This window comes from Pongo pygmaeus, chromosome 3, assembly GCF_028885625.2.
Source record: "Pongo pygmaeus isolate AG05252 chromosome 3, NHGRI_mPonPyg2-v2.0_pri, whole genome shotgun sequence".
Taxonomy (NCBI): domain Eukaryota; kingdom Metazoa; phylum Chordata; class Mammalia; order Primates; family Hominidae; genus Pongo; species Pongo pygmaeus.
The window spans coordinates 110624544-110638851 of record NC_072376.2 but is presented as its reverse complement, the minus strand read 5'-3'; the positions used below and the strand labels follow the sequence as shown (position 1 = coordinate 110638851).

The 14308-nt window shown below is 35.7% G+C and overlaps 1 protein-coding gene across 4 annotated transcripts in view; it reads left to right on the top strand.

Annotated features, from left to right (window-relative positions):
- Positions 1–14308, top strand: part of STPG2 (sperm tail PG-rich repeat containing 2) — a 786467-nt gene that overhangs the window by 20833 nt on the left and 751326 nt on the right. For 3 of the 4 annotated variants that reach the window (XM_054485711.2, XM_054485708.2, XM_054485709.2), the window contains one exon: positions 13232–13344. The exons of the other annotated variant lie outside the window; for it this stretch is intronic. In XM_054485711.2, the coding sequence (XP_054341686.1) occupies positions 13232–13344 (113 nt within the window). The remainder of the gene's footprint in view (positions 1–13231; positions 13345–14308) is intronic. 4 annotated transcript variants of the gene reach the window in all.

The following is a 14308-nucleotide window of genomic DNA, read 5'->3' as shown; positions in this document are numbered from 1 at the left end:
ATGAACATTGATGCAAAAAATCCTCAAAAAATACTGGCAAGCCAAATCCAGCAGCACATCAAAAAGCTTATCCACCATGATCAAGTTGCAAGGTTGGTTCAACATATGCAAATTAATAAATGTAATTCATCATGTAAACAGAACTAAATACAAAAATCACATGATTATCTTGATAGATGCAGAAAAGGCCTTTGATAAAATTCAACATCCTTGCATGTTAAAAACTCTCAATAAACTACATATTGAAGGAACATACCTCAAAATAATAAGAGCCATATATGACAAACCCACAGCCGATATACTAAATGGGCAAAACCTGGAAGCATTCCTTTTGAAAACTGGCACAAGACAATGATGCCCTCTCTCACCACGGCTATTCAACATAGTATTGGAAGTTGTTTGGCCAGGGAAATCAGGCAAGAGAGAGACATAAAGTGTATTCAAATAAGAATAGAGGAAGTCAAATTATCTTTGTTTGCAGGTAATGTGATTCTACATCTAGAAAGCCCCATTGTCTCAGCCCAAAAGCTTTTTCAGCCCAAAAGCTTCTTAAGCTGATAAGCAACTTTAGCAAAATCTCAGGATGCAAAATCAACGTGCAAAAATCACGGGCATTTGGTTGAGTGTGGTGGCTCATGCTTGTAGTCCCAGCACTTTGGGAGGCTGATGCGGGTGGATCATGAGGTCAAGAGATCGAGCCCATCCTGGCCAACATGGTGAAACCCTGTCTCTACTAAAAATACAAAAATTAGCTTGGCATGGTGATGCGTGCCTGAAGTCCCAGCTACTTGGGAGGCTGAGGCAGCAGAATTGCTTGAACCCTGGAGGTGGAAGTTGCAGTGAGCTGAGATCATGCCACTGCACTCCAGCCTAGTGACAGAGTCACAGAGTGAGACTGTCACAAAAAAAGAAAAAAAAAAAAATCAAGGCATTCCTATACACCAACAAGAGACAAGCAGAGAGCTAAATCATAAATGAACTCCCTTTCACAATTGCTACCAAAATAATAAAATACCTAGGAATACAGCTAACAGGAAGTGAAGGACCTCTTCAAGTAGAACTACAAACCACTGCTCAAGCAAGCCAGAACAGACACAAAAAAATGAAAAAACATTGCATGTTCATGGATAGGAAGAATCCATATCATGAAAAAGGCCATATTGCCTAAAGTAATTTATAGATTCAATGCTATTTTCTTTAAACTACCATTGACATTCTTCACAGAATTAGTAAAAGCTATTTTAAAATTCATATGGAACCAAAAAAGAGTCTGTATAGCCAAGACAATTCTAAGCAAAAAGAACAAAACTAGAGGCATCACACTAGCTGACTTCAACCTATATTACAAGGCTACATTAACCAAAACAGCTTGGTCCTGGTAGAAAAACAGAAATGTAGACCAATGGAACAGAATATAGAACTCAGAAATAACATTGCATATCTGATCTTCAACAAACCTGACAAAAAACAAGCAATGGGGAAAGGATTCCCTATTTAATAAATTGTGCTGGGAGAACTGGCTAGCCATATGCAGAGAACTGAAACTGGACCCCTTCTTTATGCCTTATACAAAAATTAGCTCAAGATATGGATTAAAGAAATGTAAAATCCAAAACTATAAAAATCCTAGAAGAAAATGTGAGCAATACCATTGAGAACGTAGGCACAGGCAAAAGTTTCATGACAGAAATGCTAAAAGCAATTGACACAGAAGCAAAAATTGACAACTGGGATCTAATTAAAGAGCTGCTGCACAGCAAAAGAAACTATCATTAGCACAAACAGACAACCTACAGAATGGGAGAAAATTTTTGCAATCTATCCATTTGACAAAGGTCTAATATCCAAAGTCTATAGGGAACTTAACCAAATTTACAATAAAAAACAACCCCAGTAAAAAGGGGGCAAAGGACATGAACAGACACTCCTCAAAAGAAGATATTTGTGTAGCCAACAAGCATATGCAGAAAAGCTCATCACTGATCATTAGAGGAATACAAACCAAAACCACAATGAGATACCATCTCACACCAGTCAGAATGGCGATTATTAAAAAGTCAGGAAACAACAGATGCTGGCAAGGTTGCAGAGAAATAGGAATGCCTTTACACTGTTGGTGGAAATGTAAATTAGGTCAATCATTGTGGAAGACAGTGTGGTGATTCCTCAGAGATCTAGAAGCAGAAATACCACTTGCCCCAGCAATCTTATTACTGGGTATATACCCAAAGGAATATAAATCACTCTATTATAAAGATACATGTGGCCGGGCGTGGTGGCTCATGCCTGTAATCCCTGCACTTTGGAAGGCCGAGGCAGGTGGATCATGAAGTCAGGAGTTCAAGACCAGCCTGACCAATATGGTGAAACCCCGTCTCTACTAAAAATAAGCCAGGTGTGGTACCATGCACCTGTAGTTCCAGTTACTTGGGAGGCTGAGGCAGAAGAATCGCTTGAACCCGGGAGGTAGAGGTTGCAGTGAGCCAAGATTGCGCCACTGTACTCCAGCCTGGGTGACAGAGCAAGACTCCATTTCAAACAAAAACAAAAACAAAAAAACATGCATGAATATGTTCATTCCAGCACTATTCACAATAGTAAAGCCATGGAATCAACCCAACTGCCATCAGTGATAGACTGGATAAAGAAAATGTGACACATATGCACCATGGAATACTATACAGCCATAAAAAGGATTGACCATAAAAAGGAACAATGTCATGTCCTTTGCAGGGACATGGATGGAGCTGGAAGGCATTATCCTCAGCAAATAACACAGGAACAGAAGTCCAAACACCACATGTTCTTATAAGTGGGAGCTAAATGATGAGAGCACATGGGCACAAGGAGGGGAACAACACACACTGGGGCCTGTTGGGGGTAGGTTTGGGGGATGGAGAGCATCAGAAAAAAATAGCTAATGCATGTGGGGCTTAATATGCAGCAAACCACCATGGCACATGTTTACCTATGTAACAAACCTGCACATTCTGCTGATATACCCTGAAACTTTGAAAAAAAAAAAAGACATTCTTTTTTATAACCACAATGCGGTTATCAAAATCAGGGCATTTCATTCATTATTATGAAAAATATTGCTAATTACCTCAATTGTATCTTTTATAGAAAAAAAGATTTTTGATCCAGAGTTCAATCTGATATTACATGTTGCATTTAGTTGCATGTCTCTTTAGAATCCCTTAATTTGGAACAGTTCTTCGGTACTTGTCTTCTTTAATCTTTACTTTTTTTTTGAAGAGTACAGGTTATTTATTTTGTAGAATATGCTTCAGTTATGGGTTTGTATATATTATGAATATCTGAAGGTTTGTTTAATATTTTGGTTCTTAAAATATATTTAAGAACCTATAGAAGTGATAGGTTCTTAATATATCATGTTAAGAGTAACAAGGTATTTGTCTCATAAATGATTATGTTAACTTGAGGTGGTGACTTCTAGTTTTAACTCAAGTAAAGTAAATATTTTTTGAGGATTACTTTAAGACTAAATAGATATTTCATTCCTCATCAAACTCTTACCTATTTCTCATCAAACTCTCCCTTAATAGTTTTAACATCTATTGATGATTCCTGAACCAGTTTTACCATGATGCTTATCAAATGGTGATTTTCTAACTCTATTTTTTAACCTTTATTTGTTGGCATTTTACTATAAAGAAGAGCTTTATTTTGTCCCCATTTATATATTTATATCAGTATGGATTTATGAATTCCTATTTTACTCAAAGTGCTATAATTTATTTCTTTATTGTTTATTTTGAGGCATTGGTGATTCCAGATTTGACCCTTGGGAGCCTTTTAAGCCACTTCTTGTGTCCTTTTGACATGTTCATATCATTCTTTGAAAATTTTCTTACTTTCTGGCATAAAAAGATATTCCATGTTCATTTTATTCATTTGCTTGCCTGAGCCTTGCAATCAGCCACTTCTTTAAGGAGCCCTACTTCCATAGCAGCAGAATGTATTTCAAAATAAGATCTGTATACTAGGTACATGCATTGTTACTGGGTGTTATGGCTTCTAGGTCATCTCAATGGACAGAGTAAGAAATCTATACTTCTTATTTGTCTGTTAAAACCTGTGAGTTTATACATATACCTCCAATTTCAGTCTAACACTACAGGTTTATTCTAGACTTTCTCTTTCCATATTTGACTCACTGCTTCCACAGTAAGAAACCTAGCTCCCATTATCCTCAATTATGTACCTATTTGCTTAATCCCGTAGTACATTGAATGTAGTTTTAGAATTGGTAAACTATCACTGCAAAAAAAAGAGTTGAGAATCTACAAGCTCTTACCTTCGGGTGACCTTGAGGCTCTACACAAGCAGGAAGTGATGGCTAAACACAGATTTGTAAATTGACTGCTTGAGCATTAAAATTATGCCCCAACACATGTACGGAGGGCCTTGGCAAAGGTTGGAGATTTATTGGTTCAAGGCACTTAAGAAAATTTTTGTCCAAACATTACCTGACCACTCAGCTAATTAGGCTGAGATTTCATTGTACAGAGAATACAGAGTTTAGAGAATTAGTCTAGGAAAATCACTAAACAAACCCTCAGGGTAGGAATTCTGATCTTCATAGTTGTCACATTATATCATACAAAATATCTGGTTTCAGCAAAGAATTATGAGACATGCAAATAATAAAAAACAATGGCCCACATACAGAAAAAGAAATTGTTCTTGAGGAAGCCAAGGCATTAGACTTCTTAGATAAAATTTTTAAATTAGCTATTCTAAATATGTTCAAAGAAATAAAGCAAACTATGTCTAAAGAACTAAATGGAAATATAAGAATAGTGCCTTACCGATAGAGAGCATCAATAAAGAGATAGAAATTATAAAAACAAACCGAGTAGAAATCTGGAATTGAAAATTACAATAATGGAAATGAAAAACTTTCTAGAGGAGCCCAAAAGAAAATTTGAATTGGCTGAAGAAAGAATCAGTTAACTTGAAGACATGTCAATTGATGTTATGCAGTCTGATGAACAGAAAGAAAATAGGATGAAGGAAAGTAATCAGAGCCTCAGAGATCTAGGGGACACTATCGAGTATACCAACATACACATAATGGGAATCCCAGAAGGGGAGGAGAAAGAGAAAGGAGAAAAGAGAATATCTGAAGAAATCATGGCTGAAAACATCCCAAATTTGATGAAAAAACATTACAGAAAGAAGAAGCTCAACAAACTCTAAGTAAGATTAATACAAAGAGATGCACACCTAGACACATCACAGTCAAGCTGTTGAAAGCCAAAGACAAAAAGAAAATCTTGAGGGCAGCAAGAAAAAAGTGACATATCATATAGAAGGAATCCTCCAAAAGGTTAATAGAAATCATGAGGTCAGAGGGAGGGGGATGACTTATTCAAAGTGTTGAAAAAACAGACTGCCAATCAAGAATTCTAGAATCAGCAAAGCTATTCCTTGAAAATAAAGGAGAAATTAAGACATTTTCAGATAAATGGAAGCTGACAGAATTTGTTGCTGGCACACCCCCTAAAAGAAATACCAAATGGAGTCTTCAGGCTGAAATGAAATGTTATCAGACAATAACTCAAATTCACACAAAGAATTAAAGAACAATGATAAAGGTAAATGTATAAGCCAGTATTATTTAATTTGTGATTTGTAAGTTTTTAGAAAAATTCCTATTGATTATGGAACAAACTAGAAATAATACATTTTGTGTTTAAATACAGTAGTAGGCAGATATTTTAAGACTAATGGATTGTTTCATGCTATAAAACTTATGAAGAACCAGATTAATTCTGGTAACATGGAAAGTAAGGATAATATAAGTTACATATTTCCTGTTCTAACCATAAGAATTCCCATTTCTTTCTGGCCATGGGAGTTTTTGTCTCAAGAATATTTCATTCTCTCTCTCTCTGACATACCTGGTCTTCCAGGCCTTGACTGTCCCATCATTCTATTAATAACAATGTGACAATTAATCTTCATTAAGATATTTAAGTATCTTAAATATTTGAGTAAAATATGCTTATCTGAACAATAGGTTCAATTCTGTAAAAACTCCAGTGAAATGGTCTTATGATTTGATATTAGGATATTCTTCCCAAGGTGAAGGACAAGTTATGCAAAGAAGTGTAATGGAGCTAGACTTCCTTGTTATGTGTCCTGACTCTACCACTTAATAGTTATTTGTCCTTGGCCAAGTTACTTAATCTTTGTGCTCAGTTTCCTTACCTAAAATATCCTGGGAAAAATAACTATGGTCTAATATATTGGAATAAGTATTCTTCACAATTAGTCATAGATTCTTGGCTTTAGCTTAATAATTCCCTGATCACTCTTAACTTACATCTCAAAATGTAATTCTTGCTTTAAGCTATTTTTTTTTGTTTCAGAATAATGTATCATCTATTAGAAGGCCACAATAATGCCTCCAAGCTTCCCTGCATGTATAAAATCCTTTCCCCACATGAATAAGCATTACTTTGACGTATAAAACTTGATCACTTCCTGGCTAAATTATTATTTATAGAAATAAGGAAGAAGAAGACATTTATTTGATGACCTAATTTATTTGATGGCCTAATTTAGTAATTATTGAATCAATACAACTTGTATTTATTGGAATAAAAATCTAGATGTAATTTAAAAACATGTTATATAAAAACATAGTTTTCTATATCAGTTAAAGACATAGTTCATAATATTCAAGAAGATTCAGCAAAGTTCAATACAAACTGAATTGTGATATTTTTTGAAATCCTCATCTTGTATTTGAGAGAACTAGAGATAGCGTGGCAAAGCTCAGTAGCTGAAGGCTTTATTTTCTTCTGTTTCTCCTGCAGAAAAACACAGGTTCTTCACAAACTACTGCCAAGTTGATACTGTAATAATGTTAATTCAAATCTTATCCAAATTTTCGATAATTCTGTGTAACTCTTTGCTTGCTTTTTGAAATAATATTTAATACTATATGTGGGTTTAGTTTCCAGAGGTGCATATTGATAGAAAATTAAGAAAATAATCCAATAGATGGATAATTATTGTGATTCTTTCTTAATTGGTGAATCACATCTGCTGAAGCTGTCTAATAAAGCTTAAATACAGAATTAAGAGTTGTGTAAGACTCTAAGTGACAAATGATAAACTTTAGCTAAATTTAATTTGTAAAGAGAAATTCTACAAGAAAGTTATTTTATGTAACATTTTGAATGATAAAATTTAGCTTCTTTCTTCTTTTAGAAGAGTCCAGGTAACTATTAGAAATCTATTTTTCAGAGGTGGATTTCACAAGCAAAGTTTGTGATTGGAATGATGATACTGACATATTTGCTAATGATAACATGCTAGGAACTACCTGTGTGCTACCACACTGGAAAACAGTTCATTAGTGTTTGAATTTATGCACTTTGGGCCTTTTAATTCTTCACAAATTCTATTTCCATATTTAATTATGGAAAGACATGGGGGAAAGTTGCATAGCCCCATCTTCATTTATTTAATTGTCAGTGAGAGTGGCAGTTAGTAATTCTTCTTCAAATCATAGTATAGCATTTACTTAAAATAATTCAGTTCCATGCTGAGTTTGCTTCAATTAAGTCATATTTTATTTGCTAATGATTTTCAAAATTGACAGTGACCTTGAAGTTGGTATTGCCAACACTTCTTGACATAGAAGAAACTGTAATTTAGAGATAAGAGTGCATCAATTTATCCTTTGTTTTCTGTCTGTAGTTTTAAAAGGCTTTTAAATTTCTGATTGAACATCTACCTGAGTACTGCAGAGGTTAATTAGTTAAGTACTTGTCAATTCACGTGGTTTAAATGAATTGGATGTTATTGTAGACACACACACACACACACACACACACACACACAAATGGATATTATTGTAGGGTCTTAAATTGTGTGTGTGTGCACATGTACACATAAATAATCTTTCCTCCTACTGGATTACCATTAGAATTGTGAAACAATTGAATCATAAAATCTCAATAATGTAAATTCACTTAAAGAAAGCTTCTTCGATAGAATCCTGCTCAAGGTCTTGAATCGTTGCATTAAAAGAGTTAATACAAAACCTTAACATGATTTTAGGCTATAAAAATGTGATGTAAAAGATGACATCAAAATGCTGTATTTTAAAATATTGATTTTTTGACAAATGCTATAGTAAATTAATATATTAGATATGTTCTTGTATAAAATATATACAATGTCTAAAATATCTAGCATGACTTTATTATATTAGAATGTAGTTTCACATTTTGTACTTCACTGTCATGGTCATAATATAGTAGAAAAAAATATGCACAGTTATGATGTTCTGCTTTATTTCTGAGTTAAAAATTAACATAAATTGGAAATTTCATTCTTTCTGCCATCAAAACTGCCTATGTACTTTAAAATCCATGGTTGTATTAGGTAATTGCATTTGAAAGGTGGTCTGGAGCACTTACTTTAGCAAGAGAAAGTGTTGTTCGGCTAGGTTCTCTCTCTTCCTGAAGTTCTGTTTAGCACAGCAGTCTTTGGAATTGCCACTGACCCTATAAGAAGAAGAGTGTTTTCAGCTACTCTAGTGGATGCTAGGGTTTCTCTCAGTGCTCTTTTACTGGCATGTACTGCTGTGCTGGACATGTCAGACTCTGCCACTTTTGTATGTCATTCTGCTAAGTTTTATAGCATTTGTCTCTGCCCCCCTACACCCACCAAACCCAATGCCGTTGGATGGTCTGACTCCCTTATTTCCTTTTGTGTTATACTTAGGAATTGCAAAGTAGTGTATTTATACCCTATGTGTTACAGAGATTTGTGGGATAGCTCTTTCAGTTTTTATTCATAGCTTTGTTCCTTCAAGGGCATGACAAGGGGCTGGGCTTTGGATTGTGTATCAAATTAGAATCCCTACTTGCAATAATAATAATAATGCTGTTAAGAATAATAATATATTACTTTGAGATAGTGCTTTATAAGACTATCACTCATCACTCAGTGTTAAAGCTGAATGTCCATAGTGAAGAAGGGCAAATGCCTTTCTGCTGTTTGTGTTACAATAGAAGGGATTTGCAGATCAATAATTCAAGCCCACTGAGACCATGTACAGTGCTGGAAATATTCCTAGAGGAAATAAGGATTAATCCTTTTTATTTATATAACACATTTTCTCGGGCTTCATTGGGTTGGAGTTACTAAAGAGAGTTGCAATAATGTTAATAACTTAAATACCATTTTTTTTTTGTCTGTAACTATCAATGTAGACGACATATAGCCTTTTACAAAGTTACTCTACCCACGTATTTCTAGACATCCCCGGGGCTGTCTCAGTTATGCTCCCGAATAAGTCTGTTTCCATTGAGTACAGCTGCTGTTCCACAAGGCACTTCAGCCTCTTGCCATATGGTGCTCTCTGCTGGGCGTTTCCACCAATGTTCTCTTTCACAGCTAAAGCTGCTGGATTAGCTGGGATAAAGTAGGGGGAGGAGGATGATGTCTTTCTTCATGTTATACTCTATTAGAAAGGTTCAAAAGGAGTGCAGATTTTTTTTTTCTTTTAGCCAATATTTTAATGAAATAGTTGTTTTAGTTTTTTTTTCATAGTTTCTTCACACTCAAAAGGATATGAGGCATAAAGTCATTGAGGATTGTCTGTGTTAGAACGCATACCCAGTTGACAGAAAATCCCCAGTATTTAGCATTGCCACTCTTTTGACACTAAGATTTTCTTACTAGATGTGGGCCATCATGATTAGCTTCTTCTTCTCATAGGATTAGTTTTTACATTTGCCTTTTGGTTGTTTTGCTTTGTTCACCAGGTATTCCAAAACATGTCTGATTTCTACTTGGACATAGCAGACTACTTCTTGTTTCTCTCTTGTCAGCTCCAATATTCTCTACCACCAAAGAAAGAAACAATCAAGGGGACTTACTAAAATCAAAGCAGAATAACTCTTTAGAAAAACTATAATTTTCTGTACAAGTTTGCATCTATGAAAAAAGAATCAACAAAGGTCTCATTTTACTTCATGCAAACATTAAAGTGCTGTCAGAGGTTGTGTTAGTCTTTGTATTGGGATTCTGCAGAAAACAGAACCAATGCTTACACAGTCATGTGTCAATTAATGATGGGGATATGTCCTAAGAAATGCACTATTAGGTGATTTTGTCATTGTGTGAACATCATAGAGTATATTTACACAAATTTAGATGGTATAGTCTACGACACACCTAAGCTATATGGTATAGCCCATTGTTTCTGTGGTTCAAGCCTGAATAGCATGTTATTGTACTGTCTGGTACAGATTACAAAGATACAGATACACAATGGTATTTGTGTATCTAAATACATCTAAACATTGAAAGGGAACAGTAAATATATGGTGTTATAATCTTATGGGCTCACCGTTGTATATGTGGTCCATTGTCATATATGCAGTCCATCATTGAAACATCATTATGTGGTGCATAACTGTATATGTGAGATGGGGTTTATTCTGGGAATTGGCTCACGTGATTATGGAGGCTGGGAAGTCCCCGGTTATGCTGTCTGCAAGCTGGAGAAGTAAGGGAGCTGGTCGAGTAGCTGAGTTCAAGTCTGAAGGCCTGAGAACCATGGGAGATGATGGTATAACTCTTAGTCCAAGGATAAAAGCCTGAGAACCTGAGGGGCTGCTGGAGAAAGTCCAAGAATCCAAAGACTAGAAAACCTGGAGTTCTGATATCCGAGGGTAGGAGAAGATGGGCATCTCAGATCCAGAAAAGAGAAGAAATTTACCTTTCTTCTGTCTTTTTATTCTATCTGGGCCCTCAACTGATTGAATGGTGCCCACGACATTGGGTGAGGATGGTTCACTGATTCAAATGCCTATCTATTCTGGAAACAGCCTCAAATACATACCCAGAAATAACACTTTATCAGCTATGTGAGTATTCCTTAACTCAGTCAAACTGACATCTAAAATTGACCATCACAGTTCGCATTTAATTTTTTCAGGCCAGGCAGATGTAGAAGGGAAAGTTAATTCTATTGTGCTTATATGTTATAATGTGTGGGGGCTAGGTGTTAGTGGTAAGTTCAAGGAATTTTAGTGTGTGCCAGCTTTTTTTTGGATTTTGTTGTGGCACCTCAAAGCTTTCTGGAGTGGTGCCTCTCTAGAAAGTCACTAGGGGCAGGGGAAAGTGCTTTCAATTTAGTTTCAACTACATCTGCCAATAATAAAGTGGAGGTTAGCATTCTCCTCATCACTTAATGTAATGGCACTGGTACACATCTCCAAAGGTGCTAGTAGTTTTGAGAATTGCCCCCTACTAAGAGTTTATCTCCAGTTTCTGTTTTTTGGGGATGTTAAGAGGGTTCAGCTGAGACTCTTTTCAAATGTAATGAGGTCCTTTTCTGGTTCTGGGGATGTTAAGAGGGTTCAGCTGAGACTCTCTTCATAGGTAATGAGGTCCTTTTCTGGTTGTAGTCTTTGCTGTGCTATATCTTCCAGAAAGTCCTTAAAGTTTCTGGCATGTGAAGTTTCTAGCACTTACTTGTGTCTATTTGATATACTTCTTTTGAAATTTTGGAGTCGGGTGGGGCAGGTATGGATTTGATTCACCATTTTGAACTGAAATTATGCTTTTGTCACTAATGTTGCTACTTACTGCATTATTATTGCTTATAATGGTAACTGAGAGAAGTTGGTTCCACTGCTGTAGAATAGTAATAGCCACCTAGAACAACTTAGCGGTTACAAATCCTTATGGGTATGCAGCCAGCTCAGTTCTTGCCTCCTCATAAGAGAGAATTCAATCAAGGGGCATAAGGCAGAGTGAGAGACCGAGGGAAGTTTTAGAGTGGGAGTAAAAATTTATTAAAAAGGAAGTAAAGAACACTTGGAAGAGGGCCAAGCAGGTGATTTGAGAGATCAAGTGCATGGATTGACCTTTTAACTTTGGGTTTTGTATGTTGGCATGCTTCCAGGGTCTTGCATTACTTGTCCCCTGATTCTTTCCTTGGGGTGGTCTGTTCACATGCTCAGTGGCTTTCTAGCACTTGACAGGGGCCACGTGTGCAGTGTGTTTACTGGAGTTGTACACATCCTCACTTGAGGCATTCTTACCTTTCCAGTTGAATGCCTCTAGAGGGTCATATGCTGGTTAAACACGGCCATTTTGCCTTTTAGTGTGCATGTGTGAGCCCATTCGCCCAACTCCTGAGATGTTATCTGGAAGCTGCTGATCACCAGCTTCAGGATTTTTCTCGTGGGAGACTGCCTTTCCCTGGTGCTAGCTGCAATCAGTTATTATTTTAGACTGTTAACAACTGCCTGACCATCACCTGATGGTCGCCTGACATTCTTGGTTGGGGGGGCTCTCTCTTACCCTGATCATGTCAGGCTGTCTACCTGCTGTAACAACCTGACACATTGTTAAACTATATGTTATGGAAATTGTAGTAAATACCATTAGCTTAAAAATATGTTTAAAAATATTCTTAAATGATTTCTCAACTAAGAATGTTTTAGGTCAAGAGGATTCCTATTAAAAAAAAAAGCTACTGTTGTGTTATGCTTTATTGTTTTAGTTTCTGGTGAAACAGTGTGCTTAAACTTTTTATGGTTCATGCTTAATTTTAACATTTATTGTAGTGGGTATAAAGGAAAGATGATTATTTCTCATGTCACAGATAATTTCTCTGTCATTAAAAGATTGATCCTGTCTTTGAGCATTAGCAATAAAATGAACTAGGGTAGTGTTTAATTTATTGTTAAGTATTTCTAACTCTGTTTAACGGTTATGTTAATATGAAGTTATCTGATGACCGTTGGTGATGTTTGCATTTTTACAATCTGTTTAGTTAAGGTAATTTTTAATAGGTATTTCTATTTCCCAAATAATGTTATCCCCTCTCTCTTTTTTAAATGATGAGGAGCTAATTTTCATTTTTCTTAAGGTTTTAGATTACTGGGTGTACTGCCAAGAGCAAAGCTGTTCATATTGGTTGAGAATATGCTAATGTTAGAGGTACTTTTCTGGGAACCCTAGCTGACTCAGGAGTGGAATGGGAACCAACAGTGACAACTTAGCCCGGGATCTATCCAAGAGCACTTTAGCATTTACCAGTGGAACCCCCTTACTGAGGCTATCCTTGCTTTAGATTTAGACTTAGGTAAAGCCAAACATTGTTTCATGACTTATTTAAACTATGTTTCATCCTCACTTTTTAAAACTTTTTATTTTTTAGGGTGTTTCCAATGCAACTTTGAAATACAAAGGTATACATTTTGGCAACTCTTCAGGAAGACAAGAGTTACCTAAAAAGTCAGGTCCTGGTCCAGGACAGTATGATATAGTCCAGTAAGTAAAAAAATATAGTATACCTTTAATGTAGCTCTTGACTAGAAAAGTATTCTAATAATTCAGACTAGGCTATGCCATAAAGAAAGGAAAAATTAATATGAAAAACTCCAAGAAGTATTACATTTTGGTGTAATGTATATGAAAGTTATTGATTTTTTAAATTATACTTTAAGTTTTGGGATACATGTGCGGAACATGCAGGCTTGTTACATGGGTATACATGTGCCATAGTGTTTTGCTGCACCCATCAACCCATCATCTATATTAGGTATTTCTCCTAATGCTATCTCTCCCCTAGACCCCCATCCCCCAAAGTTAATTGTTTTTTTTTATAAGCCAAATCTTGTGCTATCTACTATATATGCATTAACTCATTTAATCTTCACAGCAAGCTTTGCATAGTTAATATTGTTACATCTATTTTATCAGTAAAAAATGCAAGAGTTAGAGGGGATAAATAACATGTTCAAGATCATGCAGCTATTAAATGGCAGAGCTAAAGCTAAATTGAATCCTGTTTGATTACACAGCGAATGTAGCCATGTACTAAAATATACTGTCCTTAATTATAAAGTAGATAAAATATCAGAGAAAATGTAAAAGAAGGTGACCCAGAATTTTTCATTTTGTCCCTGGCTGTCATCTTCATTCCTCTGACTACATATGGATTTAGAAGGCATTCTCAGTCAGTGTAAGTCAGAGAATATTTATGAGGAAATACATTTCTGGCAAAATAACTCTATTTTCTCCTACTCCTACAGTGAGGTTTTAGACATGAGTTCATGGAAGGCAAAATTGAGTAACAAATACCATGTTGTCCTCAGAATCTACTACCCTTTCTTATAATTAATTTTTTAAGGGTCCAGCTTATCTGCCTGATTCTTTTTCTTTCATAGCATAAATTTTCTCCCAGGAAGCCCCAGAGTGATTTTGTACTCAGTTAATTTGCTAGACAGATCAG